Source organism: Perca flavescens, chromosome 4, assembly GCF_004354835.1.
Source record: "Perca flavescens isolate YP-PL-M2 chromosome 4, PFLA_1.0, whole genome shotgun sequence".
NCBI classification, from domain to species: Eukaryota; Metazoa; Chordata; class Actinopteri; order Perciformes; family Percidae; genus Perca; species Perca flavescens.
The window spans coordinates 12,679,921-12,703,571 of record NC_041334.1 but is presented as its reverse complement, the minus strand read 5'-3'; the positions used below and the strand labels follow the sequence as shown (position 1 = coordinate 12,703,571).

The window sequence follows — 23,651 nt, the reverse complement described above, 5'->3', positions numbered from 1 at the left end:
ACAATTTTAACCCTGATGTCCTTACACAGCTCTCTGGTCTTGGCCATCGTGGAGAGGTTGGAGTCTGTTTGATTGAGTGTGTGGACAGGTGTCTTTTATACAGGTAACGAGTTCAAACAGGTGCAGTTAATACAGGTAATGAGTGGAGAAAAGGAGGGCTTCTTAAAGAAAAACTAACAGGTCTGTGAGAGCCGGAATTCTTACTGGTTGGTAGGTGATCAAATACTTATGTCATGCAATAAAATGCAAATTAATTATTTAAAAATGTGATTTTCTGGATTTTTGTTTTAGATTCTGTCTCTCACAGTTGAAGAGTACCTATGATAAAAATTACAGACCTCTACATGCTTTGTAAGTAGGAAAACCTGCAAAATCGGCAGTGTATCAAATACTTGTTTTCCCCACTGTATATTGTTATATATTATTCTATTTTTATTATTATTATTATTTTTATTATTATTATTATTATAAAATATATATATATATATATATATATATATATATATATATATATATATATTATTTTTATTTTGTATTTTTCATCCTAGATGCCAGAGTTGTGGACAGACGTCATATGACTTGGACTCATGATTCAGTCATAAATGTGTGACTCTACAAAATCACAAAGTATTTACAACTAAACTTTGACTTTAACACCATGTACTCATGATTTCATTTCATAGTCTTTTGATGCATCCACAAAATAATCTTTATATCACTCTGACAGGAATCTCACATCTACTGAGTCCATGTCTCTTGCCCTGCTGCTCTCTCGATCCAAGCTGATCATACACAGCCAGTGGAATCTGTGTGTGTGTGTGTGTGTGTGTGTGTGTGTGTGTGTGTGTGTGTGTGTGTGTGTGTGTGTGTGTGTGTGTGTGTGTGTGTGTGTGTGTGTGTGTGTGTGTGTGTGTGCGCGTGTGCGTGTGCGTGCGTTTGTGCCTTGAAGGGATTGTCAGTCCAGTGAAACATTCACCACATTGCTGAAAGGATATCAACCCCCTGTCTCTCTCCTTGAATTGAGCTCCTCTAAGTGTGTGTGTGTGTGTGTGCGCGTGCGCGTGCGCTTGTGCGCGTGCGTGCAGTTAAAGCTGTCAGGTCAGTGGAGCAACAGCAAACACATCACACATTCACACAGGTCAGCCTCACAGACTGCACATGTAAAAAAGAAGATTGCTGGCATAAACTGCATTTCAGATATGTAACTAGTGAAAATGATATTCGTACAAGTTACAATTGAGATATCTACAATTTCTTTTATAACTACTCAGACTTAATTTTAGATATGAAAAAATAAACTTCCACTACTCAAAATGTCATTGTAGATATCTTCAATGACATAAGTACATATCTGAAGCTAATATGAATATAATAATATCCAAAATGAATATGTTTATTTTAAAGTCGACCAATGGCTTTGTGGTACTTAAATGATATCCCGCCCACGTATCGGAAATGCTTTAACAGATATCTTAAATTAACATTTGAACCAGTCAAAATGTAATTTAGACGTGAAAACTTAACCGCTGCTAGTCAGCTGTAGTCCAAGTACTTGAAAATTTTACTTAATTACAGCGCTTGAGTAAATGTACTCAGTTACTGCAGCTCCATGCACACCATTTCAACATGTGGAGAATGCCAAAGCTTGGCTGCCGTAGTTACAGTTGCTAAGCTACAATTGGATAATTGGGGGTGGGAGGTGGAGGTTTAGTCAATCACTTTCAGTTGCTTTTTTGTGCCTTTAATTGATGCACATAAAACATTCCTTCATAACTCATCTGTAAAAAAAAACTATGTAAATGCTGTATTAAACGTTTTAACTGTTTTGGTAAAGTTGCTTTAACATCTTCACAGATCAGTTCAGTCTGTTCCGGAAATCTTTTTTTTTTTCACATTAAATACGGTTTCACTTCCGTGTACAATCTTTATGACTTAAGCTTCTCGTCAAAAGCACAGAACTAAACTTTATATGAAGACAGAGTTCAGAAATGGAGCCTCACTGCTGGTTGGTAACACTGCTGGGCACCGCTGTCAATCAATGTGTTTTTCTGTGCTCTGATTGGCTGGCTTGTGTACTCAACAGAGAAGTCTCCGCCTCCGGAGCAGACAGCTGTACTTTTCCACTCCAAACTGAGTTTAGCATCCAACTCCATCCACTCCTCCTCCCTCCTGCACTTCATCTATTCCTAATACACACCTCCCTCCCCCCCCCCCCACACACACACACACACACACACACACACACACACACACACACACACACACACACTTAGGTTTTTGGTTGTAGGCCCAATGCAGAACCACAACACCAAATAAAGTTATGCTCTGATTGGTTAAGAGTTCTGGTGGAAACACGCAACTCAGTATTTTCCCTTTTAATGTGGTTTCACTGCAGATGTTGTGAAACGTGACGATAATTCTGTCATTTTTTTATCACTACTATTTTTGTTTTCTGGAAATCTTTCATGCCATGTGACCTGTGAGGAAACAGCCCCAGAACATCTAAAACGACTTGTTTTCATCCTGTCATGTGAACCAGATTTAATTCAGCTGATTAGTAGCTATTCCAGACAGCGTCTGAGGTCTTCATGAGTCTACTTCATGGTTACCAGTCATCAAGACCTGACCCAGGACCTGAGTCAGGCCAGTCTTATGTCAAAGTCAAAGTTTCCCCACAGTATAGTGTTTCCTAATGTGTTTTCCATAGTCTCGCTTTGCCAGACCCTCCTCCAAAGTGTCCTGAGGGAGGGTCTGGCTACTCCACATAGTATTCGAGGATGGGAAGAAAATGGCATTTCTTTAAACCAATCAGAATCATCATGGGCGGTGTTAAACTCCACACAGAGCCGCTGAAAAATAGTCGTGTGAGAGAAAACTCAGATCTCCTAGCTAGGTGTCTGGATTTACCCTGCAGAGATCTGAGGAGCAGTTAACCATAGTCCTCATAAATCAACCAAATTTAAAATTCCAACACAAAGAAAGCGGAAGGAAACAGAAAATACATGCATCCGGCTGAATTTCCTGCAGTACCGGAGCAATCCCACGTGAAGTGAACGTGAAGGATATAAGACTATGTTTTTTTTCTGTAATAAATCTGTTATATAATAACCGTGCTTCATAAAAAAAGAGCTGGCTGCATGTTGGTTTTGTTTCTACATTGACAATGTTGGCTATATAGCTAACTTAAAGGTGCAATTGATAACATCAGCTTACAACTCTACGGTGATATAAGCTCTCACTAGCTATGGTACATTCAGTGTCCGGCTGATCTGCTCCCACAAATGGGCTTTTGAGTTTTTGTTGTAATATTTGCCTAAAAAAGAGCGACAGCGATGACACCAGCCCCTTAATGAAAAGTTCAGAGACTAGAAGCGCTCTGAAAAAAGACACTGGGTGCAGCGCTTTTTTCTCTAGGCCGCATACGCTCTATCCTTATTGGGAACTTAAAAAGATGCTGGTGCACAGAAATAAATGATATGTGGACACACACACACAGTGACATGATTTAGGATTATAAAAGACAGAATGTAATCATTCACACCTGAAATAATAAACGTTATCTAAACCTACAACATGGATTTCAGTAACTGGTAAAGGATTGTGTGTGTGTGTGTGTGTGTGTGTAGGTGTGTGTGTGTGTGTGTGTGTGTGTGTGTGTGAGTGTATGAGTGAGTTTGTGTGTGTGTGCGTGCGTGCGTGTGGGTGTGTCAGTGATCTTTCTAACCGTCGTTCATTCTATAACTGTCTGAACTTGTTGTTGGACGGCTGCCCCTTCACCAACAATTCACTTGAGAGTGTGTGTGCATGTTTGTGAATGTGTGTGCAAGCCGTGGTGTGTGTGTGTGTGTGTGTGTGCATGTGTGTGTTTGTGTTTGTGTTTGTGCTTGAGTGCATCTTTGTGAGGACCACTAAGGTTTTAGATCCTAAAAGTTAAGACAATTTTGGAAAGTGAGGACTTTTTTTCCGCTGTTTGGGGGTTAAGCCTTGTTTTTTAGCAATAAAGTTGGAATTAGGTTCATATAAAAATGTGGGTAAGGAAATGTCAAAGAGGGTCCTGGTATGAACATACAAATGTGTTTGAGTGTCAGTAGATTAGCATTTGCTCAGTTAGCTGAGGAAATGTTTACAGAGGACTGATGTACTTTCTGTAATCTGACACACACACACACACACACACCACTTTAAGCTGCATTCACAACAAAGTAGACGTTGCGGCGATTAGTGCTGGGTTGTGCAGGTGGGAGTGTCACTTAACTGACCCATCTGTGTATCCATTGTGTTAACCAAGGTGCTAGAATTTAGCCATGATGCTAGTATGCCGGGCCCTACCAGAGATCGACAAAAAAAGCTTAATTTATTTTCAATAACTAATCAGGATGCAGGGCCTGTCGAGACGGTGGGTTTTACACAGGTGCACAAGACCAAACTGAGTGACTACATTTCAAACATAACATTACACTCTATTGTGTTTTGTCGACAGTTACGTGATTGGAATATTTTGAAGAAAAAAATTTGAATGATAAATGACACAGTTCAGCAAACTTCAGCATAATCCGTTCATCTGGAACCATGCTCGGGACCGTAACACCTACACCTTTTTGAATTGCCTGTGCTGTATGTAGCTACTAGTGCACCCTCACTTATTTCAGATGACAACAGCTAAAAAAGTGGAAACAGGAGCTGCAGTCGATGCAGTATAGACAACAGAGATCAAACAACAGTGACCTACCACGGCAAGGCGCTGAACACTTTGTTTGATAAGATAACAACAACTGTGCAAACACTGTAGGTTAGTGTGACTGTGTGCTCTTATCGTAACCTCAGTATGGATTTCACCCATGGATGTATAATAACTGGATACAGCATTCAAGGCAGAGCCCCATTCATTCCTATGAGAGTTACTCAGTGGCGCATGAAGCCAAAAAGGTTCAATTACTGTGTCTATAATTACCCGGATGATCGGCATCGGCATTGTTTTCGCATAGTGCAGCCCATAGAGCAGGCGCACTAGAGACTTCCGCCTGCCAAGCCGACTATTCCAGTTAAAAGCTTTGCTAACTTGTATGAGGATTAAATTACTTAATTTAAAAAAAAAGTATCCACTGATTTACAGACGTCTCTTTCGCGATGTAAGTCTTTGGCAAAAATATTTCTTGGGCCAGAGAGCATCACGTGACGGATACGGAAGTTGTAATTCCACCGTTTGGCCACTATGTCTAACTAGCTTTAAAGCCTGGCACACTTCCTGGGGGCCTGATTTCAAGGGGGTAAGCTTCGCTTCAGAACTCGAAACCTCCTATGGCGCACTGGCACTTTGACAGCGAATAACTTTACATCTGAAGTGTTTAAAGACTCTATTTTTCCATTGTTTATTTCTAAAGAAACACAACAATGTATAAAAGGCTCCATTACCCTGTACCTCACGTTATGGCTCCGTAGCAGACGCTTTTGTAAAAATAGGCAAACGATTGTGTCATAACCAAGCGACTGTCGCATAGTAGAGGAATTACCGTATAGTACAGGAGAAGCTTGCAGGCAGTTTCGACTTACATGAACTGTTTAGGTTTAATTACTAATGTTAACTAGCATTTTAGTTAGCAATAATTAGCCTGTGCCCATGTTATCTCCTTACCTACGCCAGTCTCTGCAAGATTGGGAATGATTGAGATTTCTCTTGGCACAGCTACCAGAAGACTTACAACTTTCAGAGAGGTTGCTCACGTCACATCTAGGTCTTTGAGCTAAGTTGGAGGCTGCGCAGTAACGCTCAGCCATCACCGGAAAAGAGCTTCTAATATCCTTCACTGGTCTCCGTCCAGAGCAACGGGATCTGTTGCTCCATTCTATATACTGTCTATGTATTTCAACCATTCCAACTGAACTGATAAGCTGATCTACAGGTCAAAGGTCAACCTGAGCAGGTTGGACCTGCTGTTGGCATGACGTCACTTCTTACCACATATGTTTGTTCTCACTCTGGTGACACATAGGATTTTATTAGCATAAATGGCCATCCACACCAAGAACAATAAAGATAAATATATAGTTTAAAAAAAAAGATATAGACTCTGCAGTGTGCTGAAAACGTATGAGAAGACAAGGAAATGCTAGGTGCGTGCACTGCATATTCACTGTAATTATTTGTGAATGCAATTTGTATTCCCTCCAAAACTTTATATTTATGAGATTTATAAGCTATTATCTGTTTTTCCAAAATCATTTAAGCACTAGGCCTAGACGCCAATAATGATCGGACAACAAGAGGCACACGGAGAGCTTCTTTTTCAGGACTGGATGAGGAGTTAGGAGAGGTTGCTGCTCATACTGTATATATATTGCATATATATATATAAATGCTATATATAAAAGGATGGAAGCACATGGTTGACTTATCTTTCCTTGTGGGAGAAATGCTTTTGTACTTAAAATCGCAGATGTTATAAATCAGAGTGAGGAACATCTATGCCCTGCCTGTTCCTCACACTTTGACCTGTTACCATTATTAGTTTGACACACTAACACAAAGAGTCTTATGTTTCCTCCCTGCCCATCTTAAGTGGGTGTGACCCATGGATGTATAATAATAACAGTGTGACCAGCCCACGTCACATTATGTAATCCACTTCAACTGCTCTCCATGCAGGAACACAGTGTTTCTCCCTCCATGCTACTTTAATGGCCGTCTAACATTTCTGAATAGAAAAAAACCCGTTTCTTTAATGGCAGTTATGTTTGAGACACTAGGAGTGCATTACGAGTTTTTTAAAACCAGATGTAAACACTTTTTATTAAAGGAAATGGAAGTAGAAATTTGCATATGAATTTAATGTCTTAGTTTTACTATTTGTATGAGTAATACCCATGGTAATTAAATATGCATATCATTCAGACTTTAGCAGTCTAAGTTGATACCATGATTTTGGGTTAATGGAAAGTTATATTAACCTGAAACGGTTAGTGTTTTAATCTTGTGTTATGCTTCAATTTAATCTTTGTCTGTGTGTGTTGGTTTGTGGCAGAATAAAATCAAGTCTATGTTATAGTGTCTAGTACAACCTAAAAAGTGCTTAAATGCTTATTTCTGCACTTATATTTTTAATGCTATATTTCTTTAATGTGTTTTTCTCTACTGCTCGTGTCTTTTTCTTGCTGCTCCTCTTACATATTGCCATGTGACCTGTTGTTTAATGCATATGCGCAACACTGGCTATTTATTTGTACATGGTTTATATGTGCATTATTCAATCAGAGCTAATATCTTGGCCCTGATTACTTTTGTAAAAAAAAAAATTCATTCAAACTCATATATCCACAAAGACAATTAGCCCATGTTACATCAATGAGATATTTATTTGTGTTTATTTTTATTCTGTACAATAAAAAGCTTTGTTAATGACAGTCTGCTTCAGCCAATCGTCTGAAGCCTAATCCAGCCAGCTCAATGCCGATTGGCCTAGTGGGCTCACTCCCACCACCCAACCCATCTCCCTTTGTGTGCAGCAACAACAACAGAAAGGCAGCACTTTACAGCACCCGGGACACATTTTACATGACCAAACATGAACTGTAAAAAATATCCCATCTTAATGAGATAATTTCACTCACACAGCATCTTGAAAAAAAGATGAACTAAGGCATAACCTGCATGGGGTATCTTATGAAGAAAATGACACTTTAAAAAAATATGTTTTGAAAAGTTTCTTCTGGTGGAAAATAACATAATATTTTAAGGCTAAATGACTTTGATAGGATGGATATTTTATTTTACTTCCTGTGAACATGAAGCAGAACAAACCTGACCCCGTTCAGTCTGAGGTTTGAGTTTCACACTGCTGGGAACAAAAAGTTTGCCTTCAGGGTGTCAGGATGTCACAGAACTCAACAAAGTCCCTCTGCATGAAATTCTGGCTCTGCATCAGGTCATCTTCAGAGGGGAAATATTGCATGCTGTCCTCCTGCAGGCGCAGACTGTCCTCCGGCAGACGCAGACTGTCATCCTGCAGACGCAGACTGTCGTCGTGCAGTACCAGAATCTGTCCTGGTGGCGCCGTTGAGCCGTGTGGGTTGGGACTGTCCAAGAGGGCTCCTCTTGCATTCTCCAGGACGCCCAGGTATGAGTCCATGTCTGTGAGCTCCACCTCGCTGTCGGAGCAGCTGCCGCTGTCGCTCCCCACGGAGTCGGAGCGCATGTGCAGCATCTGGTACTTCTCGTGCATTAGAAACTGGTTGGTGTTCTTCGGGGCCCGCATCCCCCTTGCTCTGTTTCCTTTGACGTTAACGGGCCGGAGGGACATCACTGGCCTCTGGAAGTGTTGTGGCTGAGGGTAATGATGACGTTGAGGGTGGTGGTGGTGGTTATTGCGCCCTTTTGGCCACCCTCCCCTTCCTGTCCTCCGGCCCTGCAGGCGCCCCCTGCAGCTCTTGGACCAGCCGTGTTTCCTACGAATGGAAGGGTCCCTCTGTGCAGCCTCTTTCCCATCCTGCTGCTGCCAGCTCCTCCTGCACATCATCTCTGAGAGCATTTTCTTGTCTTTCTTGCAGTCGCCTCCCTTCCTCCCTGGTGCTCTGCTTCACATCCCTGCTCGGTGGCTCACACAACAAAGAGAGGCTGGTGTCTGTTTTTTTCTGGCTCAGGTCACAAACGACCCCCCTCTCTCAGTCTACCTTTTCACTATTATTTCGCGTTTTTTCTTGACCTCTGGCTTTGGCTGATGCATCGCCTGCTCTTCCTCCCCCTTGCAGCAGCAGCTTGCCTGTTCGGCTGGCTCACTGTCACGCCCTCCTCGGTCTCTCTAATCTCTATTCTTAACCTCTCTGAAAGTCAAATTAGCTTCTTACAGCTCTGATTAGTGAACTGCAATGAGCTGTTTAAGGGGTTTGAAGCGTACTCCTGTTGATTTAAAGCTATTTTTTCTCAGTTTAAGGCCCGCAAGTGCAGTGTACTCAGCTCTGACCAGCACAGACTGTGGCTCTGCCCTCCTCTCCGAGCCTGGATAAAGAGCTGGAAGGATCCATTCACAGGTTTAACAGAAGGAGGGGGGGGTGTCAGGGTTAGCAGGGTTGTCTACTGCCGATTAATAACATTGTAATATGACAGATGTCTATAAAATATTGCCTTCACCTACGTATGTGTATAACATTTTTATAATCTATATGTCGGCCTGCAGGTGCCTGAAGTTGTGTTGTCGTGGTGATAAGAATTAGGATACCCCCTGCCAGCAAGATGGTTCCCTCCGCTTCAGTTTTAGCAGCTGAAATCTGATCCACAGCTGCCGCTGTTATTGCCCGCCCCTCTGACAACAGAAACGCTGTACTGCACGTACAACCCAGCACAACACAACAACCAGCAGCACTGGGGCATGAGGACAGTGTAAGTTACTGTAATATTAGTAACAGTGGCTAGTTATTGTGTCATGCACATACAAGTGGCCCACCCACATGGACTTGTAAAACACTGAAACTACTGTTACAGTGGTTAACACGTTCTTAAATACAACATTAAAGCAAACAAAGAACTTTGTCTTTCATAATCTGCCACAAAAAAGAAAGGTTCCCTTACTAAAACACGACTCAAGTTTAAAGCCATGCTACCAACATGGCTCGGCAGTTTGTCTTTTCAGTGTGTCTTCCACTTTGGTCAAGACTAAAATATTTAAACGAATACGGGGTGCATTAATATAAAATCGATTGATGGTCCTCAGACAATTGCACCCTACTGACTTTAATCCCGTTTTTTCATCTAGTGCCACCGTGAAATTCACATTTTTCATTTTTGTGAAAAACCATAACAACTATTCGATGGACTGACGATATGAAATTTGGTTCAGACACTCACGTCTCACTTAGCATGAATTGTAGCAGCTTTGTGGTCCCTTTACTTTGCATCCTGCGCCATCATCAGGTCAAACGTTTTTATTTGGGGCTTTGGTAGCCAATTCCTGCTAAACTAATGACGTTCTTAGCCTGAGCTACACTTTGTGTTTAATGCTAATAGGCAAATGTCAGCATGCTAACATGGTAAACTAAGATGGTGAACATGGTGATCATTATACCTGCTAAACATCAGCATGTTAGCATTGTCATTGTGTGCATGTTACCATGCTGACCTTAGCATTTAGCTCAAAGTACTGCTGTGTCTGAGTACAGCCTACAGTTAGTCTAATTTAATCATTAATCAAAAATAAAGGACATTTACTAAAAAAAATACAGCCCCTTAATCAATATAGAAGCAATTAAACATGAACTTTGTCTTCAATGTCACCTAAATCACATAACAAAGAATACTCCCTAGGGAGACCATCAAACCTGATAATACTGTCTGCTTCCTAGAGCTACTATGAGCACAACTATTTCTGTTGTTACAATTCAGTTCACTTCTACAGTATGTAGGTCATTGACACAACATATGTAGTATATAGGTTGGCAGCTGCACTAGTGACCTCAAGTGGCTGTGATGTAAACTACACATAACAGTTTGAAGCAGAAGGAGGGGGTTAGTGTTGTTTTCTATGGAATGCCGTTTTATTCAATATTAAATAAATGAATAAATACATAAATAAATGAATACATACAAATACATGAATAAATAAATATGCCTTTGAAATACATCATGAAATAAACAAATGAGGCAAAAATACATAATTAAATAAATGTAAATATTCATATAAAAATTAATCAGTTAGTTAAATAAATATATTAAAAGGTTTTACTTTTAATTATTTCATGGTACTTTTATTTCATAAGTCCACGTTTATTTATTTCAAGAGACTTTTATTTCATAAATCCACATTAATTTATTTCCGTGGACTTTTATTTCCTAATGCCACATTTATTTATTTTCCTCTCTATTTATTTCCAGTTCTTATATGCAAATCAGGTGCCGTGGCTCTCTCTCACATTCAGAACAGAGCCGCTGGCACCACGACCCAGTGCACCATGACCGCAGCAGCGGTGCTCTGTACCCAGTGCACAGTCACCTATTCTGGGGGTAACTGAACCACAAACTAGCGCTGACCTGACGGAGCACCACGACGACATCTCGCGGGGCTCTGTACCCAGCTCACAGTCACCTATACTGGGGTAACTAGACCACCAACTATCGCTCAACTGATGGAGCACCACACCAACTATTTATGTGGACGTTTCTGTCCTCATTCATCTCGTTTCCTTCTTGCACAGCCGCTGCAGTTGATACACCTGTAAACACAATGCTATATAAAATAAACAATACATACAGAAACGTCCACATAAATAGTCCCATTCACCTTGTCTCACTTCACCATCAATGGAAATGTTCAGTTTAATGTGAATTAGAGCAGTCGTTTGCCCGCTAGCTCACTTAACAACGCCACAGCTAATGTTGTGTCAACCCGCAGTGGGTACAGAGCGCCGCAAACTGCTGGTCGTGTTGCTCCGTCAGGTCAGCGCTAGTTGGTGGTTCAGTTACCCCAGAATAGGTGACTGTGTGCTGGGTACAGAGCACCACTGCTGCGGTCGTGGTGCACTCGGTCGTGGTGCCCACGGCTCTGTTCTGAAAGTGAGCGAGAGCCACGCCCCCTGATTTGCATATAAGAACTGGAAATAAATAGAGAGGGAAATAAATAAATGTGGTATTAGGAAATAAAAGTCCACGGAAATAAATAAATGTGGATTTATGAAAAAAAAGTCTCTTGAAATAAATAAACGTGGACTTATGTAATAAAAGTACCATGAAATATTAAAAGTAAAACCTTTTAATATATTTATTTGACGGATTCATTTTATATGAATATTTACATTTAATTATTTATGTATTTATTGCCTCATTTATTTATTTCATGATGTATTTCAAAAGCATATTTATTTATTTATTCATTTATTTATGTATTTATTTAATATTGAATAAAATGGCATTCCATAGTTTCCTGCTATCCAGCAAAATGTTGATTAGAAGAAACTCATTTGCTATAATTAAATTCTTACAACTAGTGTTGCTTAAAATGTAAAAAAAGAAATTAATAGATTTACTGATGTGTGCCATCCTAGCCAGCATAGGATATCATCTTAATGTAAGAGTTCACATAGTTACACAAATATACATTAAAGCTTGGCTTTACTATTTCAAACTATTTTGTAGAAAGAATTTGCAACAGAATATTTCTACTAACTGTGGTATTGCTACTTTTACTTTAATAAAATATCGGAGTGATTCCACAACTGCCTTGGTTCAGCTGACTCTCATGTTGGTAAAATATGATCTTACTTTAATCTTTATTTTTAATAAATCGTGTTTTTTTTAAGAGACCGTCTTGAATGCTCCCAGTTACTGAAACGGATTTGTAGCCTACATTTGTTGGCCATTTGGTTAATTAGTCACAACACCACTCCTCACACATAGATATATTAAGTTTGTTACCTCAGACTGTATCTATTCTACCACTGCCACCACTGTTACTAAGCTGCTTTTAATAAACAAAATCCTAATGCTCACGATAAATATTTGAAAGATGAGACATGTTTCTATCATCGGACAGAGATCGTGGAACGATGATAAGTTAAGCTTCAGTTAATGTTTGTACAAGAAGGGAGGGTAGACGTAGGGACGAGGTTATTATTTCTAGAATGAGGATCGGTCACACGTTTCTGAACAGCAATTTATTTATTTTAGGTAAGCACCAGAGTGGTTTGTGTTCATGTCAGGATCTGGAGACAGTGCAACATTTTTTGATTTCTTGTAGAAATTATGACCGTCAAAGACAAGATCTACTCAGAAAATTGCAAGAAATTGGCTTGGAAGAAGTGTCTCTGAAAAGTATTTTAGAATTAGGATCAAGCGGGAGGGGAAAACGCTGTTTTTTCAAATTTGTAATAGACACTGGACTGTATCATCGGATATAGTGCATTAAGGTGCTAGTTCCGTAGATGGCAGCAATGCAACGTATTGGATGCCGGCTGCCGTAAAATTTCAAAGAAGAAGAAGAAGAAGAAGAAAAAGAAGAAAAAGAAGAAGAAGAAGAAAGCAGTCCGCTGCTTCGTTCGGCATCACAACAAACATGGCGTCAGGAGGCGGCTAACAGAAGAAAAGCTGGGTATCCTCCGAAGCCGATTTAATTAAGAGTTGTATTGCTTAATAACCGACAACATTTGTTTCAGCTCGATTTCAAGATGGAGTCCGCCCCGTATCCAGAGGAGGTTTCGGAGAGGAAAGTGTGTGTTGTTGGGTCGGAGCTGGTGGAAAACTACACCGTAAGCTACGTCCTCGTACCTCTAGCCTAGCGACAGTTAGCTAAGCTAGCTCGTAGCTACCCTTAGCTTCAGGTCTGTCAAAGTGACAGTGAGTAAATGTTGAAGAAATTGCTCCATCAGTGCAATAAATAAACTGTTCTTATTTTACGTTTTTGGTCAGTCGTTAGGTCTTTATGTTCCTACGACTGGACTAAAAACAACGACAAAACTGACAAGCTAACTGCTAACTGCCGTTATACCATTTTTGGTTTTCCTAGGATTGCGAGGGCATGAACCGCCCTACTCTCCCTCTGATTGGCTAGCACTCGCTTCCCTACCCTGTTCGATTTGTAGGTTTAGGCAAGAGGAGTGGTATTGGCCAGGGTAAACCAATCAAAGGCAGAGGAGGGCGGGACCGGGACCTGCTTTCGCCCTCCTGGGGAAAAAAAAAAATACTCGTCTGCCGTGCTGCTAATTGAGCTGTCACAGAGTGTTCACAAAGGTGACAGACCTGACCGCACAATGCAGATTTTTATTTCTCATAAAATATGATATTTCATGTATATGTGTTTTGTAACGCTCGCACTGTTACGTGATTGTTCACCCCCATTGATGAATGGTTCACCAATAGACTACAAAAATAAGGGTTTATCCGTCCCATTATTTATCTTTTGACACTTATATTTTAGTAGATATTTTTTTTTAGGTCAAAAACAGTAGTACGGAACAGCAACATCATTGGCAGGCACGATGGCATTCACAATATCGAGATAACAACTCTGTAACCTATAGAGTTTGGGGAACTCTCTCCCCAAACACAAACGCGACTGCAACAAACTGTCCATGTTCAAATCACAAGTCAAAACCTTACTTTTTTAGAGCTTTGAGTGTTATATACAAATAAAAACAGATTATTAATATTGTCTAATTTTCTTTTCTTTCCTTTACATTTAAACACATTTTCATGGAAGCAACTTTCGTCCAGGAAAAGACAAAAAACAATTCAGTTAGGTATAATAATTTCTAGGGAATTCAAAATTATGACTTTCGTTAATTACCAGAGGAGTCAAGATTTCGACTTTCTAATTGACAGAGTCAAAACATTTTAGACCTATTTTTTTAAGCATTGTTGAATGGAGCCCAAGATCTAAGATTTTAATTGCCAGCGACTGCTTCTGTGCAATGTTGTGCATATTACAATAAATAACTTGAATTATGAGGTGAACTTGAAGGTTCACCGCTGACCTTAGCCATTAGCTCAATGTCTGCTTCCTGGAACTGTTGTTGAGTTTTTAGCACATGGAGCTGCATAGAGATGGTTCAACTGTTATCACATGACCTAAGTATGAAACTAAGTTCACCTTAGCAGGTGGTTGCATTTAGGAGGAGATGGTTAAAATATGGTATTCGGTATTTCATTATTGAAGAATCCATGCAGCTCAGTAAGCGGGTCTTTAATTCAGACAGGTTGTAATCACTGTGTCCTGCTGTGCTGGTTCAGGTCTATATCATCGAGGTGTCGGATGGAGAGCACAGATGGACTGTGAAGCACCGCTACAGTGATTTCCACGACCTTCACGAGAAGGTAGGTCAGCAGAGATTCATCTGCTTTGTGATAGGCAGGATTGCTTTCAACAGCAGAACAAATGGGTTTTTGTTTTGAATTCAGTCTGGTGCTGTGATGCATGAAGTAATGTTTCTTACTGAGGGAATGTTCAAAGAAACCATATGTAATTATTATAATTCTATATAATTATTAGAGATGCACATAATTGAATTTGAGGGCCAATAACTAACTTGCAATTGGAAAAATGTAAAGACAACAGAAAACCTTTGTTGATTATATTTTCCAACTGTCAGTACGACCTTTGCAAACTGTTTGTAGTTACCATAAGAATGGGCATTTTTACTGACATCCTTTATCTTGCATTTGATAACAAGCAGCTGATACGTTAATTTACTCACCTGTGTGGCATTATACTTATTATACCTATACTCGGAATCCTAAAGGAACCACACCCCACAGCGGTTATATATAGATATACTGTGCATCCCCACTCAGTAATAACCATAATGAATTAAGTCCTAGATTTACCACATGCAAGGGCATTATTGCACAACTTTGATCAGAAAATGTTACTGACTCAATGTTGACTGTGATTGATAGCAATCCTCACTGTGTTTATACTTATGTCCAGAAAATGGAGAGAGAACCAACCAGACTAGGTCTGCAATTAATTAGTTTTATTATAAAAAAAATAGCGTATACAATGGTAAAAATTTCCATCACAATGTTCTAGAGTTTAAAGGTGCCCTGCCATACAACACCGTTTTTACTTGCATTTTTTTAAATATGTTAGGTCCATATGTGTTTGTGTTATGTTGTGAATGTGAACATGAACTGCTACCTCCTCTGTCGCCTCTAGCCACTGAAAAGAAATAAGCAGAGAAATCAGGCCAATAACAAAAGCTGGTCAGTCTGACATCATATTGCCTGAGCTCATTACTATTCATGAGCTCGCCCAGTTGGGCTGGGTAAAGGATTCTGACAGCCAGGCTCTCATTGGTTAGCTGTTAGCCAATCAGATTCAAACAACTTCGCTTGTTGAATATTAATGAGAACTGGCAGAAATCGAGCTGAGTCTTCCTGTAAGCTTTCTATACCACGCTGGCTTGAAACATGGTAACCAAGGCATTTTTTTCAAAAAAAAATGTTACAGAGTCCATGGTAGAACTTCAGACATTACCACAAAGTAATGAAATATGTGTGGCAGGGCACCTTTAAGGTCTTCAAATGGTTTGTTTTGTCTGATCAACGGTCCGGATCCCAGAGAAATACAGTTTACAGTTGTATAAAACCAAGAAAAGCAGCAAATCTTCACATCGGCAATATTTGACATTTTTGCTTAATAACGGAATGTTTTATCCTGTGTGTTTCCCTTCAGCTGACGGCGGAGAAGAAGGTGGACAGACGGCTGCTTCCTCCAAAGAAGATGCTGGGCAAGAATTCAAAGAGTCTGGTGGAGCGGCGGCAGAAAGAACTGGAACTCTATCTGCAGACGCTGCTGCTGCAGTTCCCACAGGCCACCCCGACTCCGCTCGCATGTTTCCTGCACTTTCACCTCTATGTGAGTACACCCGAGGTTCCTACAACCTCTGCACATGTACAGTAACCTGCTCAGGTTCCTCAGACTTCTAGTACTACACCTGATAGCACTCAGCCAGCTGATACTTCAATCATATAAAGAGGAAAATATAAGATGTAGCTGTGTATACGCTCAGATACTGCAACCAGCAGGTACGCTTCATGGCCAAAAGTATGTGGACTTGTGACCACTGCAGCTATATTTTACAATTGAACATGTGACATTTTAAACTATAGGCATTAATATGCTGCAATAGCCTGGCTCCAGGGATCTGCTCCCCTTAAGCCACAAGAGTATAGCCTAAATTTGGTCCAACACTGATGTTGAGTGATCAGGTCTGGCTCACAGTCAGCGTTCCAGTTCATCCCAAGTTCTTCCACACCCAACTGGGGAAACCATTTCTTTATGGAGTTGGCTTTGTGCACAGGGGCATTGTAATGTTGAAGCAGGAAATTTCCATCCCTAAACTGTTGACACAACAGTACAAAAGTAGAAAGTACAATAGGCCTATGTCACGCAACAATTGAAGACCGGAAGAACGTCTGTGAGTAGGGATACGGCTCTTCCGGTTAGCTTTTTACAATGGCGGAGCCCGATAGACACTGCTGGACCAAGTCTCTCCGCAACCTGCCTAAAGTCCCCTGCGACGGTTCGGATTGTAAATGAACAAACTCAAAGTAAAAAACATTTTGAAAAAGGCAAAAGGTACAAGACAGTGTACAGAAACTATCATAGACTTCAATGGTAGAAGCTCGCTCTAGCCGTTCGCTGTTTTGCGGGTACAGTAAACGTTTCTATGGTAACAGTGAGTTGGACCAATCAGAGACGTTGCTGTTACGTTAAGGATTGTTGGTAGTGTAGTTTTTCTCCATAAGATCGCAGCTAAAACATGTTTTTCTTAAAACAAGGTGGACTTCATACAGACTTCTAGCTTCTACAGGAGCAGAAACTTTCATTTCACAACCACGTAGCTCGTGGTCCGTCTACCTCGGGTGGTTTAGACATTATGGCTGATAATCTAAATCCTTATGGAGAAAGGGACTGTTGACCGGAAGTTCTGATTCCCTAACTCCGCGTTCTGGAAGCAGGAAGTGTGAAATAGGCCTATACAGTGTTTCCCACAGGTTGAGAATTTACTTGTGGTGGAGGGTGGCGCAGGATGTGACGGCACGGCGGTGATGGCTGGGTTCAGTAATAAACTAGTCAAACAAAGCTTTATGAACTATTTATTGATAACAATGACGACAACATTAACAGATAATTTAGAAAGAAAGAACCATTTACATGTTAAACAAATCAAACTAAAAGATGATACAGATGTGTAGCCATGATGTGTTTTGTCAATAAAATCTGGTTGATTTGTCATAAATGTTATGGTTCAGCAGATAAAATACCTGATTACCCAGAGCCCAAATGTTATATGTATTAACAACCTTAATACTATGCTATGATCCATACATAAAGTTACATGTTATTATAAATCTCAACGCTGTCTCCTAACTCCCGTTAAATCATATAAGACTAAGGCTATCTAAAGTTACTAGTTAATTCTTAATGATGCCAACCATTCACTGGTTGCTGCTTGTCCAACGGAAGGATTTGCAGCTTTTCTCTGTTTTTACAGTGGGGCAAAAAAGTATTTAGTCAGCCACCAATTGTGCAAGTTCTCCTGCTTAAAAAGATGAGAGGCCTGTAATTTTCATCATAGGTACACTTCAACTATGAAAAAAAAAAAATCCAGAAAATCACATTGTAGGATTTTTAATGAATTAATTGGTAAAATAAGTATTTGGTCACCTACAAACAAGCAAGATTTCTGGCTCTCACAGACCTGTAACTTCTTCTTTAAGAGGCTCCTCTGTCCTCCACTTGTTACCTGTATTAATGGCAGCTGTTTGAACTTGTTATCAGTATAAAAGACACCTGTCCACAACCTCAAACAGTCACACTCCAAACTCCACTATGGCCAAGAGCAAAAGAGACCAAAGAGCTGTCAAAGGACACCAGAAACAAAATTGTAGACCTGCACCAGGCTGGGAAGACTGAATCTGCAATAGGTAAGCAGCTTGGTGTGAAGAAATCAGCTGTGGGAGCAATTATTAGAAAATGGAAGACATACAAGACCACTGATAATCTGGTCCTCAATCTGGGGCTCCATGCAAGATCTCTCCCCGTGGGGTCAAAATGATCACATGAACGGTGAGCAAAAATCCCAGAACCACACGGGGGGACCTAGTGAATGACCTGCAGAAAGCTGGGACCAAGTAACAAAGGCTACCATCAGTAACACACTACGCCGCCAGAGACTCAAATCCTGCAGTGCCAGACGTGTCCCCCTGCTTAAGCCAGTACATGTCCAGGCCCGTCTGAAGTTTGCTAGAGATCATTTGGATGATCCAGAAGAGGATTGGGAGAATGTCATATGGTTAGATGAAACCAAAATAGAACTTTTTGGCTGGGGTCTGGGTCTTTCAGCATGACAATGATCCCAAACACATCGCCCGGGCAACAAAGGAGTGGCTTCGTAAGAAGCATTTCAAGGTCCTGGAGTGGCCTAGCCAGTCTCCAGATCTCAACCCCATAGAAAATCTTTGGAGGGAGTTGAAAGTCCGTGTTGCCCAGTGACAGCCCCAAAATATCACTGCTCTAGAGAAGATCTGCATGGAGGAATGGGCCAAAATACCAGCAACATTGTGTGAGAACCTTATTAAGACTTACAGAAAATGTTTGACCTCTGTCATTGCCAACAAAGGGTATATAACAAAGTATTGAGATGAACTTTTGTTATTGACCAAATACTTATTTTCCACCATAATTTGCAAATAAATTCATTAAAAATCCTACAATGTGATTGTCTGGATTTATTTTTCTCATTTTGTCTCTCATAGTTGAAGTGTACCTATGATGAAAATTACAGGCCTCTCTCATCTTTTTAAGTGGAGAACTTGCACAATTGGTGGCTGACTAAATACTTTTTTGCCCCACTGTATATATAATTGTAAAGTAATGTTTGGGTTGTGGACTGTTGGTCTGAGAAAAAGAGCCACATGAAGCTGTGGAGAATTGTGATTATTGTTTCACTGTTTTCAGACATTTCTTTTTTTTTTTATAATTGACAGATTAACGCAACATTTAAATTTTATTTATAGTATCAAATCATAACAAGAGTTATCTCAAGGCACTTTACAGATAGAGTAGGTCTAGACCACACTCTATAATATACAAGGACCCAACAATTCCAGGAATTCCCCCAAGAGCAAGCATTTAGTGCGACAGTGGTGAGGAAAAACTTCCTTTTAGGGAGAAACCTCGGCCAGACCCAGGCTCTTGGTACGCGGTGTCTGACGGTACCGGTTGGGGGTGTGATGAACAGTGGCAATAACAGTCACAATAAAGATGATGGAACAGTGACTAGAAATAGTAGTTGTAGTAGTTCATGGCATAGCAGGGCTCTGCTATCTAGTTAATTGTCTTGTCCCAGGTTGAGAAGCGCTGCTTCAGGCCGGGGTTAGCAGTAGTTTAAGGCTTTGTGATGTCCGTGACTGTGATCATATGATGATCCATACAACAACCGACCAGTGTTGTGTGCAGAGTAAACAGCCGATTTAAAAAAAACTCGTGAAAAGGGTGATCAACACGCGATTGTTACAGACAAGTTAGAAAACACTTACATTGTTGTTTCTTAATTTGCTGAATTACTGCTGCAGGTGTTACTCTGGGCCCTGTTCTTAAAATACTGTTGAACTAATCCAGGCTAGCATGATGTTATAAAGCTAAAATTATCCTGATAATTCTTAACCAGTCACAGTTAGAGGTTTGATTTGTTAATGTTTGGTAAAAAACCTTTTTAAAGAAAGGCAACATTGAACATCAGTTGAGTTGAAACTATGACCAGCTGTCTGCTGAGCAGTGAAGAGATATGATTATTTAACTCCACAGTCTACAAGCTTAACTGTTTGTTTGAAGTGAATCCAGTTTTTTCACAAACTCTTTGTCTCTTTCAGGAGATCAACGGCATCACAGCAGCTCTGGCTGAGGAGTTGTTCCATAAAGGTTGGCTTCCTTTCTGATCTTTGAACTCTCTCCTCTCCTTTAGAGTTGCTACATCTGTGTTAACAATTAATGAAACTCCTTCAGTGGAGTGGTGTGTTTCCAATCTGTGTAGGCTTTCTCCCTCTAGTTATAACTTATAACTGTTATAAAACACCGTTTAAGAGATAAAGAGCAGTAATCCAGAATGCTCTGACACTCTGAATCTTTTGTACTTTATTAATCAGAGACAATACAAATTAATTGAAGATGTAAAAGTGGCAGATTTTAGTCAAATTTAATCCACAATCATAAAATCTGAGTTGACTCTTTATTGCACAGTGACATGATGTGAAACAGCAGTCTGTTAAGTTTAATATTTTTCTCCATGTTAGACACTTTTTTCAATAATGTTTTATTAATTTTTACATTAACAAACAAAGACAGCTCAGATCTTACCAAATTACAAAAGAGAAACAATGTACATTGCACATGTTACATCAACACACATCGGGATCACATCACACACATATACCATTTGCATTAGAGACCTGTCAATAGAAGAAGAAGCCAAACAATCTTTTATTTTTTATTTTTAAGATTTCTTTTGGGGCATTTCAGCCTTTAATGTAAAGAACAGATAGATCTAAAAGGGGAGAGGGAGGGGGATGACAAGCAGGAAATCATCTCAGGTCGGACTCGAACCCTGGACCTACTGCGTCGAAGTATACACCTCTATATATCTGCGCCTGCTCTACCAACTGAGCTAACCCGGCCACAGAAGCCAAACAATCTTTGACTTGTTTGTGAAGGCAAGGTGCCCTTTCAGCAATAGATCAGCGATATCACTAGGAAGGTAGTCGAGAAGGGTTTGCCGTACATTATAAAAAACATTGTTGTTAACCTTTTGAAATAGCGCTAAGATGTTCTATTGGAAAAACATTAAATGTTTCTCTGTACCATTGTGTAACTGAGAGGGGCTTCTCCTGAATCCACTGGAATTTTTTGTTTTTCGGTTGCATAGAACCTTAAAAACTTAAATAGCAGTTTTAATAGTTTATGATCTGTTGCAGCTGAATCGTGCGACTCTCAGCTGCTGCATCCATCCAGTTTCCTCACAATAATTGTTAGTTTCATCTCTCGTTGGCCAACTACAGTTGATGTTATATAACCAAATATAACTTGATGAAACTGATAAAAACTTGTACAGTGCGCAGTGTCAGACCAACGTGTGTGTGTGTGTGTGTGTGTGTGTGTGTGTGTGTGTGTGTGTGTGTGTGTGTGTGTGTGTGTGTGTGTGTGTGTGTGTGTGTGTGTGTGTGTGTGTGTGTGTGTGTGTGTGTGTGTGTGTGTGTGTGTGTGTGTGTGTGTGTGTGTGTGTGTGTGTGTGTGTGTGTGTGTGTGTGGGGTAGGTGAGCAGTTGCTGCAGGCCGGCGAGGTGTTTTCTCTGCAGCCTTTGCAGCTTTACTCCGTCTCCCAGCAGCTACGTCTGGCCAAACCAACCTGCTGTAACGGAGACGCCAAGACCGACCTGGGACACATCCTCGACTTCACCTGCAGGCTGCGATACCTGAAGGTCCCACACCTCTTTATTTAATTCAAATCCCCATCGTTGGCCCTGACTTCCCTTTCAGGAGCAGATGTGGTGAATGTTCTCACTGGTTCTGTCTCTGTTGGTCAGATGTCTGGTAGCAGAGGCCCAGTAGGGACCAGCAACATCCAGGAAAGCAGTCTCCCCTTCGACCTGTCTGTTTTCAAATCACTGCTGCAGATAGAGGTAACTGTCTGTCTGTGTCCCTGTCCGTCTCTCCTGGAAATACTCTTCTCTGTACGCATGTAGACTCAACGGTGTAAACCCATTTACACCAAACTATGGTCCCAGGTTACTGCCTGGTCACACCAGTTAGTAGCACATTTCATTAGACACTGCAGGGTTAAATAAAATTGTATGGTGCATTACAGCTAATATGATAGGAAATAGCATGAGTAGAGTTGTAAACATAAATTCCCGGAGCTAGCAGGCTACCAACCTAAAGGTCAACTGCTGTTGCAGTGTTGCATGTCACTCCCCTCTCGAAAACACTAACAGAGGAGACAAATTCATTTCATCACGATAACACAAATGCTGCCAGCTAAGGTGCTCAGCTGCAATGAAATGCCATGATGTGTCTGAGGTATTGTATAGAAGTAAAATAAGACAAGCCTTTATTGTCTCCTTAAGAGAAATTTGTCTTGGGTGGTCGAGAAAAAACTAAAATGGTGACACATCGCACATAAACACACAATTGTCCAATACAAATGCAATCAGCTACAGTTAAATATTGCAACAGTGCCCTACCAGATATAGCACATTGTTCGCTAACCATAATGTTAAGTACTGCCAAGATTATACTAAAACTTAGCACATTCAAGCCCCCCCCCCCACACACACACACACACACACACACACACACACACACACACACACACACACACACACACACACACACACACACACACACACACACACACACACCTTATCTCTCTTATCACCTATATTATTCAGTGTTTGATTGAAAGTGGCACAAACAAGAATTTATACCTGTTCAGCTTGCAGTTTGGTAACCTCTACAATTAATTATGTAATCATGTCATGTTCTCGTGAGTATGTTCCTATAACAGTACTGATGGGAACAAACTGAACTTTTCAAAAATTAATTTAAAACCTGCCAAAATATGGATAATAACCTCTCTCTCTCTCTCTCTCTCTCTCTCTCTGTCCTCAGATCAGTGAGTGCAGCTCTCAGCAGATTGGAGGTCTGTCGTTTCTGAGGTCCAGTCTGGAAACTCTAAGTATCCACCACTCCACAGAAACTATGATGGTGCGGTTTAGATTAGATCCTTCTCTGTTGTGTTTAGCCAGTCTTGCATGTTGTGTACTGATGCGTGTGTTATTTCTGGCATCCTCCAGTCAATCCTTGTCCCAGAGGCGAGCGAGTTCTCACAGTGGGAGGCCGAGGGGGGCGAGTCCGGCTGTCCCGTAACCGCCGTCATCCCCTTGTGGAGAAACCTGACCACACTGGACATGAGCCACAACGGCATCAGCACCATCGACAGCTCAGTGGTGAGACAGGCCCACCAAACCTAAACAAAGTGTGAACTTCAGTCTGTAAAATGGTTCAAAGTACCCCTCCACTCAAACATGTTTTTATGTTTATGTCCCCTAAAATGTCTGATCTGGACTTTATTGACTTGCATCTGTGCAAAGTTTGTCAGTAGAGAATGTCTGTGCGT

General features: G+C 40.7%; 2 protein-coding genes across 4 annotated transcripts in view; one reads left to right on the top strand and one right to left on the bottom strand.

Annotated features, from left to right (window-relative positions):
- Positions 1–7,326: 7,326 nt before the first annotated feature.
- Positions 7,327–8,979, bottom strand: LOC114553775 (uncharacterized). The gene has a single exon (XM_028575119.1). It carries the CDS (start codon positions 8,520–8,522, stop codon positions 7,854–7,856), a length of 669 nt encoding a protein of 222 aa, XP_028430920.1. The 5' UTR covers positions 8,523–8,979; the 3' UTR covers positions 7,327–7,853.
- A 3,993-nt stretch (positions 8,980–12,972) lies between these two features.
- Positions 12,973–23,651, top strand: part of nisch (nischarin) — a 42,536-nt gene continuing 31,857 nt past the window's right edge. For all 3 annotated transcript variants that reach the window (XM_028575117.1, XM_028575116.1, XM_028575118.1), the window contains exons 1-8: positions 12,973–13,224; positions 14,705–14,788; positions 16,149–16,331; positions 20,354–20,402; positions 21,791–21,954; positions 22,060–22,155; positions 23,144–23,239; positions 23,329–23,481. In XM_028575117.1, coding sequence (XP_028430918.1) covers positions 13,144–13,224; positions 14,705–14,788; positions 16,149–16,331; positions 20,354–20,402; positions 21,791–21,954; positions 22,060–22,155; positions 23,144–23,239; positions 23,329–23,481 — 906 coding nt within the window. In that variant the 5' untranslated portion in view covers positions 12,973–13,143. The remainder of the gene's footprint in view (positions 13,225–14,704; positions 14,789–16,148; positions 16,332–20,353; positions 20,403–21,790; positions 21,955–22,059; positions 22,156–23,143; positions 23,240–23,328; positions 23,482–23,651) is intronic.

Excerpts from the sequence above, each read along its gene's own strand:
- LOC114553775 (XM_028575119.1), bottom strand. The coding sequence starts at position 8,522 with ATGCTCTCAGAGATGATGTGCAGGAGGAGCTGGCAGCAGCAGGATGGG.